Source organism: Schistocerca piceifrons, chromosome 1, assembly GCF_021461385.2.
Source record: "Schistocerca piceifrons isolate TAMUIC-IGC-003096 chromosome 1, iqSchPice1.1, whole genome shotgun sequence".
NCBI lineage: Eukaryota > Metazoa > Arthropoda > Insecta > Orthoptera > Acrididae > Schistocerca > Schistocerca piceifrons.
In genome coordinates, this window is record NC_060138.1 from 1,218,055,804 (window position 1) to 1,218,072,444 (window position 16,641).

Sequence of the window (16,641 nt, forward strand, 5' to 3'; positions counted from 1 at the left end):
TTTCCGTATCATACAGGGATGGTTTCTTTAAAAGATCACTGTGCTCCATTTCCTGGCCCTCACTTCCGCAAACATAGTTTGCGTCATCGACGTTGTGCCGATCAGTATGCACTAGAGTTGCATTTGGGAGGACGGTGGTTCAAATGCGGTCTCCCTAAACCGCTTAGGGGAAATGGCGGTATGGTTCATTACGAAAGGTCACGCTCTATTTCTCTCCGTTCCGTCTACAATGACCTTTTTCTCAGCTGGACGATTAACCCTAACCTTACGTCGTCTTGGACTTGATATGCCGGATCGACAGAGGTTACATATAATAATATCCACCTAATCAATATGTACCATTAGGAGGAGCGATGGTATCGCGTTTGTCTTGTGATACACTGCAGCTACACAGCCGTCTCTTGATGATATTAACGCTCTGCCCTATGTAACAATTCCTGTAGAGCTGTTGTGTTAAGTTGGACACGCCCCACCCGTTGACAGTCCCACACAGAGCCGATGCACTGTTAACGGACTTCTTTGTACTTGCACGAAGTGGTAATTAATACGTAGTCGAGGCGTCAGGGAGCGTTAATTCCAAACAGCTGGCAAGGAAGAAGGGGCGAGTCTTACCTCTGACCACCCGACCTCCTCCCCCACACGCACGCTCACGCACGACGTCAAGACTAATGGAGAAGGGGCACCGTGTAGGCGGACTGAGTGCGGCCTCCTGAGCGGTAGTGCGATTACTGCCTCCTGGCACACTTACTACTCTGCTGGAGCAGGGCAGCACTGTGTGCTGTCAGCCGGTCGCCCGGGCACCTCCGCTCCAGAGGACGCAGCCAGGCACCCTTTGCAGCGCCAGCTCGATTCCATCTAATAACCCCGTGTGACACGCGACCAGCGGCCGCCCCCCTGTTTTTCAGAAACGCCCCCCTTCCCCCTATAAAATCCCACTCGATCATCATCATCGTCGCATATAACACTAGCTCAACACCCGTAATCCAATTCCGCGCCGCTCGGGGATCGGGGTTTCTCCCTCGCGCCAGCCGGGCCGGCAGGCAGCCAGCCGGCATCGCAGCCGGCGCGGCCGCCAACAATCTAATCACAATTTTGCAGGCGGGGGGCGGGCGAGTGGGGCGGCAGCGCTGGTCAATTGAAACGTGTGGGAGGCGGGGGCGGGAGTGGCGAGGGGCGGGCTGGCGGCGGCGGTGGCGGGGGCAGGGGCGCGCGCATTGTGTGTGCCGCTCCCCACACTTGTTCGGCGCATTATTTTAATTGGATCGCCGTCCGCTGGGACGCATTGCAATCTATTGAGGCCGGGATTGGGCGCCGCGATGTGTCCGGCCGGACACCCCCGCAAAACACCCGCTTTGTCTCGTCGTTTTGTCGAGACACCCACACACGTGCGCGGCCGCCCTCTGTCCGCCGCACGGACACACGGACGAGGCCGCGGCTTTAATTATCTTAGTATTAACGAGGACGCAGCCCGATGTCCATCCGGGTGACCTTCTCTAATTAAACGACGATAAGCCGGGGGTGGGCGCGACGCCGACGCCGACGCCGGCACCCTGGGCGACGCCGATAGCAGCGCGGGATTACGCCGCAAAGTAGGTCGCGGAAAGCCGGCCGTGGCTATCGCAAACCTCATCTGCCGCGGCCTCGCCGGGGCCGCCACTGTCTGCACTGCCAGACAGCTCTTCTTCTTCAACCCTAACATTTTTGCTGCCCGCCCCTGCCTCCTGTGCGTGTCAACAGTGCCGTTTTTTTTATTACCTTATCTGGGATGCCATCATAATAGAGTATGGTAGCCAACACGTAAAATTTTACCTGTTTAACAGGTAGTCGTATCTGGCAGAGACATATTCGAAATGAATATGTTTAAAGTCTTTTCTGTATTACGCAGTTTTTAAAAATGCAATAACTACGTCAAAATGCATCAAAATAAAAAAAAATTCTTTCTTTTATTTTCTTCCACAGACGCTCCCATGTAAGTGCGGAAAATTACATCAGGCATATGCCCACCTCCATTCTCTCGGCAGCCAATTACTCGGTCTATGAAGTTCGTGAAGACTCTTCCACAAACATCTCTGTTGGTGTCGTTGATGATACGTTGAATTTCTACCTTAATTTTGAGAACTGTTTGTGGCTTGTTTTCCGTAGACTTTGGACTTCAAAAAACTCCACAGAAAGAAGTGACCTGGAATAAGGTCACAAGATCTGGGATGCCATTCCAAGTCGCCACAAACTGAGATCACAGACTGAGTGATTTTTTTCATGGTGTAGGGTTGTTGTCTTGCAGAATGTGTGACAAGTAGCCCGGTGCTGCTAAGACGACATATTGGCTGTATCCGTTTCAGCCCGAGAAGGCTAGAAGTTCTTTCTGACCATTTCACGACAACACTCACCGCCAGCACCGTTGCATAACCGTCGAAAACTTCAAAAAAGAATGGGCCGATCACACCACCTGCCCGTAGGCCACACCGAACTGTGGTTTGCAGTGGGGTTTCTTGATCCCAAATACGGCTGTTTTGTCGGTTAACGAACCCAAGCAGATGAAAATGTTCTCCGTCACTAAAGAATATTCTTTTTGCAAAATTGTTATCCTCTTCTTGTTTTTCGAGAATCCACTCGGCGAAATTTCTCCGTCTGAAACGATCTGAGGGTTTCAGATATTGCGTCAGCTGGATCTTGTATGCATGCCTATGTCGATCCTTTTTCAAAATTCTTCGTAATACCCAGTTTTTGAGAACGACGTTGAAGCGACGTGTGAGGCCTCACAGCCACACTATCCTGCACCAATGCAATGTTTTATTCCATACGAGCCGTACGGTTTCGTCTAGGCGATTTTATGGTTGCAGTGGACCCGGTTTCCTAGAATTTCCTTGTCTACCGTACAACTGTTGATGGTGTAGGAAGATTATGATGTTCGAAGATTCAGCGAAGTCTACGAACAGTCTCTGCATAGTAGCCGCCGGTTATGTAATGTGTTTTCACAACGTTAACACATTACTCCTTTGTGAACCCTTCCTGAAACACACAAACAACGATTGATCAAGTAATAGGAATGACACTCGATATTAAAAGTTATAAAGACAGTGCTGTAAACTCGATAACACAATTTCACTACTCAATTTAAAAATTTCGTAGTATATGAAAGACCTTGTAGTAACAAATAACATTTTTATGCCAGTCCGTGGCCTGTATATACTGCTCATCGAGCAATCACGTTAACCGTGAGGCTACCTGAGCACGCCTCCGGGTATGACTCAGTCTTTCGACGCCACTGACATGTCCACCTATAATTTCCCTTTATATAGTAACTAGCCTGTCTTCGCTACTCCCTTCCAATAAGTTCAATGTCCAAGTCGGTGAAGTCTTATCGTTCTTACGTAGCGAGTATTTGTTTCTGAGAAATACGTTCAGGTATCCGCTTTCCTCTTGTAAACAGTTTAAATCATTCTATAGTTGTGCGCTCAAGTATTGGTGGACAGTAAGAAAGAGTCAAGGGCAATTTTACCGTTCTCCTTAGTGATTTGGCTAGATCTGGTTTCACTTTACGTCTGACGTACATCGCTGCAAAACGTCTTAAACGAGATCGAAGTACTCTTTTCGAGTAAAGTACTTGGGGAAACTCTGAACAAAACTTGTTTGCGGAAGAAACATAAGAAAAATCTGAAGCCGTTTCTACGGAAAAGAAACAAGATATCGAGGAGTGGTTAAGTGTTAAACTACAAACCCGGCGATCATGGCTTCAGTTTGTCGTCGGTTTATTATTTTTTTCTGTCACTTTTTACTTCTTTCATCGCTGACAGTACTTTTGATATGCAAAGAATTCACTGTGGTTCGGTGTCCACCTTAGACTCTAGGTCTCTTCATAACCGGCTGGGTGAGTCACTTCAAACGTCGGAGGAAGATGGGGTTACCTGCTATAGGGGCGTGCGTAGTAACGCACAGGCATTATTTGACTGTAAAGTTGCAAGTTAGCTTGTGGTGAGCCTTAATTAGGGCTGACTGATTTACATTCGTCAGTATCAAAAGGAAACAATTTTGATATCCACTATTATCAAGAGGATACGCGTTGATACTGTGGCGCAAAGGTAACCGAATGTTAATTTATTTTGATTCTCGTGCATATCAGTATATGAGGTGCCAAATTTCTCACAAACACAATTCCTAACGAAATTATGTGACAACGTCTCCAAAATACGTGAACAGGGATAGGAAGTTAATCTATAATCACGAACTTAGAAAACAATGTGCCAAGCTGTAACAAACAGATTTATTTCTGCAATGACAAAATTAAAACTTGGATTTTGACATAGAAGCTTACAGTGGGTGAAACTTAGTATTAAGAGAAGAAATCCGTTCTCAACGATGAAATTCCTCAGACATGCAGGTACTGTGATCACCGATTCCTGCCAAGTATTCCACAGCAGAAATAAGATGACAACGTGTGAATTATGACTTATTTGTAGTTGAACTACAAAAAGAAAAAAAAAATGGATGAAAGGGAAAGGACCTGACGGGCCTTCCAACAAGAGTGGAGGGGCCAAAAGGGCCTGTCACCTTTTGGCGTACTGTACGCGAAAACAGTAAAAAGAGTGGTCGCGTTAGGGGAGAAACAATGGTCGAACACAGGAGAGACTAAGGTTGTTGCAGTAAATAGGCTGCAGCACGTAACGTCACCAGGATACTCCGGCTGTGAGGTTGACTGAAGGAAAAGTGACTTGAGAACGGAAGGACGGGGAAACGTCTCCAGCACTTTAGCGCCTCTGCGTTAGGGTGACGACGCGGTCTGGCGCAGGCGGCTATGCACACCTCTGAAACTGCTCTGGCTCTACTCTCTCTCTCTCTCTCTCTCTCTCTCTCTCTCTCTCACACACACACACACACACACAAAACGTACGCGCTCGCGCTTGTGCCCCTGCAGGAAGTGCAGTTAAGCTGCGCCGCGCCACCGTGTTAGCATAAGTGGACGCCGCAGCGGCGGAGCGGGCCAAGTTGGGACACTTAATCTATCAGGGCGGCGCAACACATGTTGTGAAACAGCGCACAATGCTCCCGCGAGAGCGCAGCACGGCTCCATTAGGCCGGGCTTGGTCGGGGGTTCCCCTGCTCCCCCGGCGGCGCGCCCTGTCCCTACCACTGTTGAGTCACGACCGCTTCTACGACATCGTTGGCGTAGCCACCAGGCCCCTCGGTTGTTTTGAAAGACCGCCACATTACCGGAACATAATTAAAGAAACCGACGCACAACGGATGATACTGGTAACAGCTATTCTAGTCGGCATAATTCACATCTGAAGGTGGAATAATTCAAGAGAAAGCGGTCACATCGACAAATTATGTGATATAAACCGTCCTTTGTTTAGAGAAAGCAAGACACACAGCCGCCTTTCTACATAAACACATAAAAACATTGAAAAAAATGTAGAGAACACTGATTCATAGGCAATAAAATGACGTTCTAGAAGCATGCCAACTGGTGAGATAGGGTGGTGAGATAGGGTTCTTGGTCGTATGCGGATCGACTTAGATTAACACTGTTTGGTCTCGCACACCTGTGAGCCAGAGTGTGGATTTTAGGCGGTTACTGACAGCGGACTAGGCAAAAAGCTGTTAGTCCATGCAAACCGCTCAGAAATACAACCCACAATTGTGATACGACATTTGAGACGTTCATTCCACAAAAGCAAGCAACGAGAATAATATACCTTCGCCCTGAATACGTCCTTCAAGGACTTTGATAATTACAACCTCTCCTTCACAACATATATATTCGATACTGAAATTTTTCTTAACTAATTCGTCAGCGACTGATAAAGTTTTGAATATTCAGCCACAAAAACGTTTCATCATTTTAAGAATAACATAAAATATCTGAAAGGTAGCAAAGAAAATTTTAAACGCAGCCTAAAATGATATATCCTCGACAGATAATTGTATTTAATAGTTTTTAATTGAAACTCGTGACGTGTTGTTAAAAAAAAAAAAAACAGTAAATTTAAGTGTCTCAGTAGTGACAGTAGTAGCGTTAAAGACTAATATGTTCATTCTTATTAAATTGTATGCCAATATGTTATTTAATAAAATGTCGGTGGCTAGTTAGTAGCAACACATAGAAAAAAGAGCTTACATCATTTCGATAAACATTGTGCAGATTATGTACGGAACATGAAGATAACTGCGAAAATATGAAGAAAAAACCTTACATGATTCTCGTAGGGATGGCACACACAACATTCCGATTCGCCTTATGTTAGAGTGAAGTGACAATGCGGTGACATGATCGAGATCCTCTCCTATAAATAAAATAAAATGCTACATACAGTATGAGTAACTGTCCAAACCTTGCGTACTGAGAAACAGCGTATGTAAGAAAAAGGAGTAAATAAGAATTTGAGACTGCTTACCTTCCAACTGAAGGTCTGTCTTCCGATTGCTAGACTTGAACGTCCACTGCGGTCAACGACGTCACTAAGGTCTGAGCTCAGCTGGAGTGGCTCCCCAGTGTCTAGCGAGGAACCGTTTTCTGAAGTGCTTTAATATGGCCCCCTAGTGTCCAAGAAGGAACCATTCTGAAGTGATTTAATGTGGTCCCCCAGTATCCAAGAAGGTACCATTCTGAAGTGATTTAAGGTGTCAGTGGTGAACTTCGATCTGGGTGCTATGATCCCAGTCAGTAAACAGCTCGTACGCACTACGGATATTGTGTATTGGCGATTGCACACGCTATCCCGTCTGGTAACACTTACTGGGAGGGGACAATTTGTGGTGTACTTTTTGTCACGAGTCACAAAGTGTGTGCCGGTAAAGGCTGACGGCGTTTTCTTGTTTCAGACGAGAACCGCGACCTCAACGGACACACAGATGACGACATCAAGAGGCAGAGGACGCACTACAACGGAGAGCAGCTCTACTCCAACGTGAGTACACGGCGTGCGCTGTGCGCTGTCAGTAAGGCCTTGTCCCTGGGTCGTAGCAGCCTCGCCTGACAAGCAAACTCTTCGCCGTCTTTCGTAACATGACGTAGTAGAAGTTCGAGTGAGAAACATTTTAGCCCGTATGACAAAGGCGAAAGTAGTATCGTAACACAGAATTATAGCAGCTAACTCAGGATTTGTTAAATTTTGTGTCATGATACTCTTCGGTGATAACGTAAAATTCGACTAATCACATTGCTAGTTTCGTTTTATTGATTGTCATTAGCTGCGTTTTGTCGTAACTTTCAAAACATCGATGGTGATTCTGATTCACTAAAAATAAATAAGAAGCAATCCTAATTGCTGTCAAACATTGTTGTGCCATATTTTCATGTTCCTGCATTATGTTCCATTCCATTTCAGACAGATAAAAAACTAGCAGCGCAAGGACAAAAGAACTCCAAATGTTCTAGCATCGATTCCTCTGTGCAGTTTATTAATTTCATTGTGCTAACAATTGAAAAAGTGTTTGTAAAGGACCGATATTTTAAAAAAGCATCTACATCTATACTCCGCAAGCCACCTGACGGTGTGTGGTGGAGGGTACTTTGAGTACCTCTATCGGTTCTCCCTTCTATTCCAGTCTCGTATTGTTTGTGGAATGAAAGATTGTCGCTATGCCTCTGTGTGGGCGCTGATCTCTCTGATTTTATCCTCATGGTCTCTTCGCGTGATATATATGTAGGAGGGAGCAATACACTGCTTGACTCCTCGGTGAAGGTATGTTCTCGAAACTTCAACCAAAGGCCTTACCGAGCTACTGAGAGTCTCTCTTGCAGAGCCTTCCACTGGAGTCTATCTATCATCTCCGTAACGCTTTCGCGATTACTAGATGATCCTGTAACGAAGCGCGCTGCTCTCCGTTGGTTCTTCTCTATCTTTTCTATCAACCCTATCTGGTACGGATCCCACACCGGTGAGCAGTATTCGAGCAGTGGGCGAACAAGTCTACTGTAACCTAATTCCTTTGTTTTCGGACTGCATCTCCTTAGGATTCTTCCAATGAATCTCAGTCTGGCATCTGCTTTACCGACGATTAATTTTATATGGTCATTCCATTTTAGATCACTTCTAATCCCTACTCACAGATAATTTTTCTTTCTTTGTATTCGCAGCACATTACACGTACCTACATTGAGATTCAGTTACCATTCCCTGCACCATGAGTCAATTCGTTGCAGATCCTCCTGCTTTTCAGTACAATTTTCCATTGTTACAACCTCTCGATGTACTACAGCATCATCCGCAAAAAGCCTCAGTGAACTTCTGATGTCCTCCACAAGGTCATTTAAATATATTTTGAATAGCAACGGTCCTACGACGCTCCCCTGCGGCTCACCTGAAATAACTGTTACTTCGGAAGACTTCTCTCCATTGTGAATGACATGGTCGTAATACGTGGTGTCGTTCAAGCAAGTACGAAGGGTTACACTGAGCCAAACATTAATTTCACCATCTCACTGCATGTAAAAACTTTTTTTAAAATGTAATTCAGTAAAAGGCGACGCATCTGGAAGCGGTTAGGGAAAACTGTTGAAAACCGAGAAGACAGCGGGACGTAGCCAGGTAGAAGTTTGTAGAGGGGAGAGACTTGATCTGAGCCGTCAGGTGTTACGCAAGCAAGGACTGAGACGTGACTGGTGGACGGTTTTCTTATTTCTTTGCTTTTCTCTTCTTTTCGTGCGCCGAGAAGCGAAATCGATTGTTTGCCGGCGTAACTCTCTCCGCCTGCCGCTGCCGCGGGATGCAGCGCTTCTCGCCAAAAAGTGTGCAGCCGCTGGCGCAGGTACGGTGGGAGCGCCGTGCGACCCTCTGGCCGCGCAAACACTTGCTGCAGTGGCGGGACACCACCTCCTCTACTGTCCAGTCTACATTAAACGTTCGCTTGGCGCTTCACCCCTCGTCATACTCACATTTTCTCAATTTCTTGCTCGCAGCTCGCACTAATATTCCTAGACGCAATACCAAAAAAGTTATCTAGTGTTCCTGTATCACTTTAATTGGGATAAAATCAAGTAAAACAGTTCGTTCTAAGTGTTTTTGTAGTTATTCAGCCATCAGACGAGTACGTCATATTGATAGGGAATTCTGCTTGTCTGTCTTGACGTCATCACCTTTTGGACCTTCCGCATTTATAAGAAGACACTGCTGCGCTCCTCTGCACCCGAGAACTCAACAGCGCCCATATAATCTCTGCCTTATATTTATTACGAGACGTAAATGTTTCAGGCAGTAAATTATGTGTTAAAATCTGCAGCCGACAATTGCCTTCTACATTTACTCTGGAGGATTCCACGAGAGGCAACGTCTTCCTTCTTCTAATGATTCTTTTCCGTAATTTTCAGTAACATACGTAACGCAACGGCCCTGATTGAGCCAGCAGGTTTCTTTCGATATATGTTCTAGGTAATCTCGCAGGTATTACTTTATCACAATAGTACTCATAATCGATTTTGTATATATGTCAGCTTAGCCAACAAATTCTTCCAAAATACGGAATTATATGGTGGCGCCATTATCACTGTCGACAGTAATGCTTTCCTTACCCTTCTACAACTTCGAAAGTTCGCTGCAGGATGTTTCACGAATATGTCACAACAGTCAATACTACGCCGTGCCCGATAGCCGCGTTAAAGTTTTAGAAACAAGTAATTTTTTTCTATCGAGTTCCGTTTCCGTTTGAAACAAACATTTATTTCATTGTCGAGCAACCTCTCACGAAAATACGTTACGTCCTTCTGTTACTAGTACTTCATTATCCATACAGAAGTGTGAGACGATCAACATGTAACGGTGTGTAAGATTCCAGCACCCCCCTATACTCAGTTAAAGTAGGTCAGCATATATCTTGAAATAAAAGAAAAACACTCACAACGTTGTCTGTGTCCTACAGTCATGTAATGTGAACGTCTACGTGACAAAAAATACAAAAGTATTGTCAATGACATCTGGCGTTTTTTTTTTACAGTGTAGCTCATTTCTTGGTGATCCAACAATTTTACAGAGCTACCCGCTCTATCTGATACCTGATTTGTGAGCAATTAATCACTCAATATCTTGTTTCCTAAATGATTCAATTGACGAAGGCCCTTGTTCGGCAATAGGCTGTACATAAAAGGGCCAAATGTTTGCTGTGTTATTCATAGGAATAAACCAGTCTGCTGAGATACTGACAGAACTTTGCAATGAGATGTTCCGTATTTAATGGTATCAGGAGGCCCATCAAAAGCGGAGTGCCTCATCAGTATTGCTGTGGATCTTTGCGCAAATATAATCCGGAAAAACGACACGAAGATATTGGTTGGTAATGTAGAGCATATGGAGTGCAAAAATCGGGTAAAGAGAGATGGACTGGATAAACCTACACTCTTACGCTAATTTTGAAAGTTATGTCGTGACATTTATTGACCACGTTTCGGAAAGGTGGTAGGACAGACATTCACAAGGTATTTATGACAGTACAGCTCTTTTCAAGAGCTGTCGAATTTCAAAAAAGATCTTTCCTACTTTCTTGAATCCGGCAGTACTTTTGCGATAGAACGTTTTGTGCAAGGTTGCGAGCGAGGGTGCATCACGTACTCCATTAAATGATCTTTAGCCGTGGTCCATGAGCACTGTCAGATGGTACGTCTATAGACTATGGTTCGCGCTAAGTCACATCAAGACCATCTGAAAATGGTTAGTTTGACGAAGTACATTGCGGGAAAAAATTTGAACACGGTATTCTTACAATAAATTGGTGAAACACTTGTCGTTTCTTAAATACGGTATGACTTTGTCGTCAACGAAAGAGCAGATATCGAAAGTTACGACTGTTAATTATGCACTAAATATTCCTCCTCCTATGTAACTCATTTGTGAAATATCTTTATGCACACATTATGTGTGAGGAGGGCTATGCGAGAGGCGATCAATGAATTCGAAAGTAAGGTTCTATGTACTGACTTGGCAGAAAATCCTAAGAAATTTTGGTCTTATGTCAAAGCGGTAGGTGGGTCAAAACAAAATGTCCAGACACTCTCTGACCAAAATGGTATTGAAACAGAGGATGACAGACTAAAGGCCGAAATACTAAATGTCTTTTTCCAAAGTTGTTTCACAGAGGAAGATTGCGCTGTAGTTCCTTCTCTAGATTGTCGCACAGATGACAAAATGGTAGATATCGAAATAGACGACAGAGGGATAGAGAAACAATTAAAATCGCTCAAAAGAGGAAAGGCCTCTGGACCTGATGGGATACCAGCTCAATTTTACACAGAGTACGCGAAGGAACTTGCCCCCCTTCTTGCAGCGGTGTACCGTAGGTCTCTAGAAGAGCGTAGCGTTCCAAAGGATTGGAAAAGGGCACAGGTCATCCCCGTTTTCAAGAAGGGACGTCGAGCAGATGTGCAGAACTATAGACCTATATCTCTAACGTCGATCAGTTGTAGAATTTTGGAACACGTATTGTGTTCGAGTATAATGACTTTTCTGGAGACAAGAAATCTACTCTGTAGGAATCAGCATGGGTTTCGAAAAAGACGGTCATGTGAAACCCAGCTCGCGCTATTCGTCCACGAGACTCAGAGGGCCATAGACACGGGTTCACAGGTAGATGCCGTGTTTCTTGACTTCCGCAAGGCGTTCGATACAGTTCCCCACAGTCGTTTAATGAACAAAGTAAGAGCATATGGACTATCAGACCAATTGTGTGATTGGATTGAGGAGTTCCTAGATAACAGGACGCAGCATGTCATTCTCAATGGAGAGAAGTCTTCCGAAGTAAGAGTGATTTCAGATGTGCCGCAGGGGAGTGTCATAGGACCGTTGCTATTCACAATATACATAAATGACCTTGTGGATGACATCGGAAGTTCACTGAGGCTTTTTGCGGATGATGCTGTGGTGTATCGAGAGGTTGTAACAATGGAAAATTGTACTGAAATGCAGGAGGATCTGCAGCGAATTGACGCATGGTGCAGGGAATGGCAATTGAATCTCAATGTAGACAAGTGTAATGTGCTGCGAATACACAGAAAGATAGATCCTTTATCATTTAGCTACAAAATAGCAGGTCAGCAACTGGAAGCAGTTAATACCATAAATTATCTGGGAGTACGCATTAGGAGTGATTTAAAATGGAATGATCATATAATGTTGATCGTAGGTAAAGCAGATGCCAGACTGAGATTCATTGGAAGAATCCTAAGGAAATGCAATCCGAAAACAAAGGAAGTAGGTTACAGTACGCTTGTTCGCCCACTGCTTGAATACTGCTCAGCAGTGTGGGATCCGTACCAGATAGGGTTGATAGAAGATATAGAGAAGATCCAACAGAGAGCAGCGCGCTTCGTTACAGGATCATTTAGTAATCGCGAAAGTGTTACGGAGATGATAGATAAACTCCAGTGGAAGACTCTGCAGGAGAGACGCTCAGTAGCTCGGTACGGGCTTTTGTCAAAGTTTCGAGAACATACCTTCACCGAAGAGTCAAGCAGTATATTGCTCCCTCCTACGTATATCTCGCGAAGAGACCATGAGGATAAAATCAGAGAGATTAGAGCCCACACAGAGGCATACCGACAATCCTTCTTTCCACGAACAATACGAGACTGGAATAGAAGGGAGAACCGATAGAGGTACTCAAGGTACCCTCCGCCACACACCGTCAGGTGGCTTACGGAGTATGGATGTAGATGTAGATGTAGATGTAGATGTAGATGTGAGATACACTTAGTGTACCTTAAGTCAAAATACGGTTCTGACGCGCTTTAGTAACAGCCAACTCTATTAATCATTCTTGCGAATACTTGTCGTCCAGGCTGACTTGTTGGTTCTTGTTCGTGAATAATTGTTTGAGGAAATATTGCATATTGGAGAGTTGGAGAGGATACTTGATATAAATCTGCAGGTTTTCATGGCAGTTGTCGCTGAAGGTAAAATCTTCCAGGTGATTAGAAGTACATACTGGATCTCGTGTACCTGGGTGGCTGATTGTTTACACACTAGAAGGCCCCTGAGGAGGGTCCCAGCGGAGATGTCGAGAGGCCGAGTCTGGAGAAGGAGTTGAAGAGCAGTGTGACGAGGCTCGATCACGCGGAAGATTTTACCTTCAAGGATACTTGTTAGTGAATACTGCTGCCGTGTAGTGTTCCTCGTGTACGAGCGGACAGTGCGTGACCGTCTGACCCTCCGCAGTTGTGGCCGGGCAAGTGGAGCATCAAGGACGAGCACAAGCTGCTGTCGGAACTGGGCAGCAGCGCGGGGTCGCCCTACTACGACGGTGGGGGCGGCGGAGGCGGCGGGGGCGGCGCGGGGGGCGGCCAGGGCAGCCAGGGCTTCGCCGCGGCGGCTGCAGCGGCGGCCGCGGCGGCGGCGGCGGCTGTCGCGACGTCGTCCGCCTCGGCGGCCGACCTGTACGACGGCATCGCCTCCATGACGCAGCAGGCGCCCGTCTACACGCCCTCCCCGCTCGGTGAGTACACGTCCAGGCGTCCAGCCTGCTCCGTCAGGTCTCAGCAGGGGCCAGACACCTGCTGGTTCTAAAGCTACCTGACCTGTGCACGGTACACGGACGGGTTGGGTTGAGGTCGTCGTCACTAATTAACGATGTCAGTTTGTCCTGACTGAGACTTCCAAAACTCTCTCACCACCTCACCATCGGAAAGTACATTTTCAGCTGTCCACACTGGTTGGGTATTCCTATTTTACGCAAATATTACAACGACGGACAGCGAGTGGTTAACGCACTGGACTCAGACGTCGAAGGGCCGGGATTGCATCCCCATCGGTCAACTCAGGTTTTGGATTCAGAGCTTTCCCTAATTCGATTGAGACGAATAGCTGGGTGGTCCTTTTGAAATCGAGACGGTCGATTCCCTTCCACGTATTTATCTTATGCAAATTTATGCCCCAACTTTGATGGCCTCCTCGTCAAACCTTAGCTTCCTGACGTAGGTATCTCCGTCAGATTCTGTGAACAATATTCGTTTGGACATCACCCAAACGGAAACATCGTGCGTTAAAATAGGATAATTACTGTCGCCCGATATTCGAAAATTTACGTCCTGTCAGGCGCATCGAGAAAACTTGATAAATGATATCTTACTAATTGTCGTAAGAGTTGATAGTTGGTGTGCAGATCTTCCGTGCTATTTTTCGACAACGCGCATCCGACAACAGACGGTTTAGGTAAGGTAATCTGCTTGCACACCTTACCAAGTTCCCATGTAGATGCGCGGCGTTATTTGGTGCGGGAAAGGCAAAATTAATAGCGTCTGGTAGCTTCAGAGGACTAAAACGGGCATCAAAATGAGCACACTGTCCTGTGGGTTGATAATATCTTCTGTTATACCAGTAAATCCTCTACTATGCAGGGAATTGAATTCCCATGTATAAAAGAGCTTCAAATTTATGATTATTTCACAAATATGAATTAATATATGCGTCTAAGCGAGAAAGTTAAAAAAAAGGTTTGAAATTATCTATAAAGTTCGTTGGAAGTCGCTAAGTGCTCTCATTATCAAACACAGGATAAGTACCGTCTGGGTAACTTGTGCTCCGTTTTAAGCAAAACCTAGTTTTTCACGCCGCATCTCAGTGTGTATGACATCGTATCACCCAAATTGTGCGTCGTACAATGATACAATTTTGCAGGTACCTTCATTGGAACATGTGAATATCTCCTTCAAAATTTGTCACGAACAGAGATAGTAGTAAAGAAGCCTGATGCTGTAGTTTTACTGTGTGAACAGCGGAAAGCGATAAACTTTGTTCCTTTCACCATTTTGTGAGAACTGTCAGCGACAAAAGCTCTGGTAAAAGTTTGAGATTATATGTAAAATTTCCTGGAAGTCGCTGAGTTCTGCAATCCTCAGATACTGACTGAATACAAAACCGAGTAGTTTGCGGGGCGCGAGCAATGCTACCTCACAATATACACGCAATATCTCTCCGTTATACTTATCTCATTATGTTAAACCTTTATCATAACATTATTCCCCTTAATGAATGGACTATGGCAGCATTTTGAATTGTAATTCCGGCAGTAATTGCCCTGAAATATCGATTATCAAATATTTGTTGCCCTTGGAAGCCGTTTGATAGGCAACTCGCAACTGAGGCCGATGAAGCATGTAGCAGGTTAGTTGTTTAGTAATACAGGTAATGTCTACGCCGCAGCGATTTGTGTTCCTGCACGAATTTAGAATTTTGAAGTTGAATAAGCACACGTAAACCAAATGTTCAGCTTAGTGTTTACTGGGCAGTGTAATTCACTTTCACCGGTTTCTAACTTGTTTATCGTTCGTCTAGTATATTAAGCCTTTGTTTGTACCATCTCACGCTCGTCTCTGTTGTAGAGATAGAGTAATTGTCAAAGAATGTACCATGTCGCATTTACGAGTTCTACTACACATAAAGAGCGGAACATTCTGTAGCTTTGCAGTAATAGCTGCTCACGTAATGGCCGCCAGGCGAAACCGTACTTTCCCCTTGTAAGCGCAAACTGCCTACCTCCCATTCCATACCAAGAGGTGACCTTTCCTACGTGAAAACGAGTGTTTTACTTCAGCGTGCTGTGTCACTGACCAACGTTATTCCCAGATACTTTTTCATACGTATGTAGAGAACAATTTTCATTCCCTGCTGTGTCTCCTCAAGAACCCTGTAAAGTTGCAGTGATATTACATAACTGGACCGACTGTTCAGCTTATCGCTCAGATTCCTACCTAAGTACATTATACATTTAGTTACTCATGCATTCTGTTTAACGTAGTTTATTATAGATGATTTGAAAATTTATTTGTAAACTTTGTGGTAACTTCTTTTTAGTGCACCTTAGTATAGATGTGAATGAATGATTAGAAATGTTGCATGTTAGCATGGTGGCATTCTTTTTGTCTGACTGATGCAATAGTTTTGTTTTTGGAATGCATAATTATTTTACTATATTTGATTTGTTTACTTTTTATTCGACGCCCACGCAGTGCATCACAGAGTTTGAGACGTTGACATATTTATCGAAGAATTTACCTGATTAGCTTCTATTTTGGAATCTTAATGCCATACAAACAAGTCGATGGCTATTTCCTCAGACAATTTGTTGCTGATAACGCATGACGAAATGCGCCATGGCTGTATCTGTAAATCAGCGTTCTTGACTGAGAGTACGGAATTACTGCAACGAAATGTACACAAGAAAATAAACACAGATGCTTCATTTCTGTGTATTGCCTTTGTCCTTGTCGCCATAATATGTAGGTCTTTCCTGATGCATTTGTTTGGAGCTACTATGAGCCACATGAAGGTCTCAGCACCCGCTTATTAAACTTGGAGATGAACCACGAACAGATTAACGCGTTATGCAGAGCTCTCGGAAAACCGAGCAGGCAGTTTGCGTGACGTCATTAAAGCGATTCGCACTGTTTGTTCTCAAGGGAACGGCAGTGGTACCTGTCATGGAGATGTTGAAGATTTCAAAGCGACATTATTTTTGAAAACATTAATCGCAATCATTACACTAAATACCTAGCGTGCTGCGACGTTCGTACGAGTCCTTCATTTTGTTGCTGAGACATTTAGGACATTTTTCGTCGGATAAAAGGGCTCGGTCGTTAAGGAAGGATCTAGGGTTTTAGAGTTCACGTGGCAGTCCGGGCACCAGGTCTTGTGTACTGGGGGTAAGTGTCGAGGTAGC

The 16,641-nt window shown here is 44.8% G+C and overlaps 1 protein-coding gene across 4 annotated transcripts in view; it reads left to right on the forward strand.

Annotated features, from left to right (window-relative positions):
* Positions 1-16,641, forward strand: part of LOC124781819 (paired box protein Pax-5-like) — a 278,178-nt gene that overhangs the window by 245,696 nt on the left and 15,841 nt on the right. For all 4 annotated transcript variants that reach the window (XM_047253891.1, XM_047253892.1, XM_047253893.1 and 1 more), the window contains exons 5-6: positions 6,823-6,908; positions 13,143-13,419. In XM_047253891.1, coding sequence (XP_047109847.1) covers positions 6,823-6,908; positions 13,143-13,419 — 363 coding nt within the window. The remainder of the gene's footprint in view (positions 1-6,822; positions 6,909-13,142; positions 13,420-16,641) is intronic.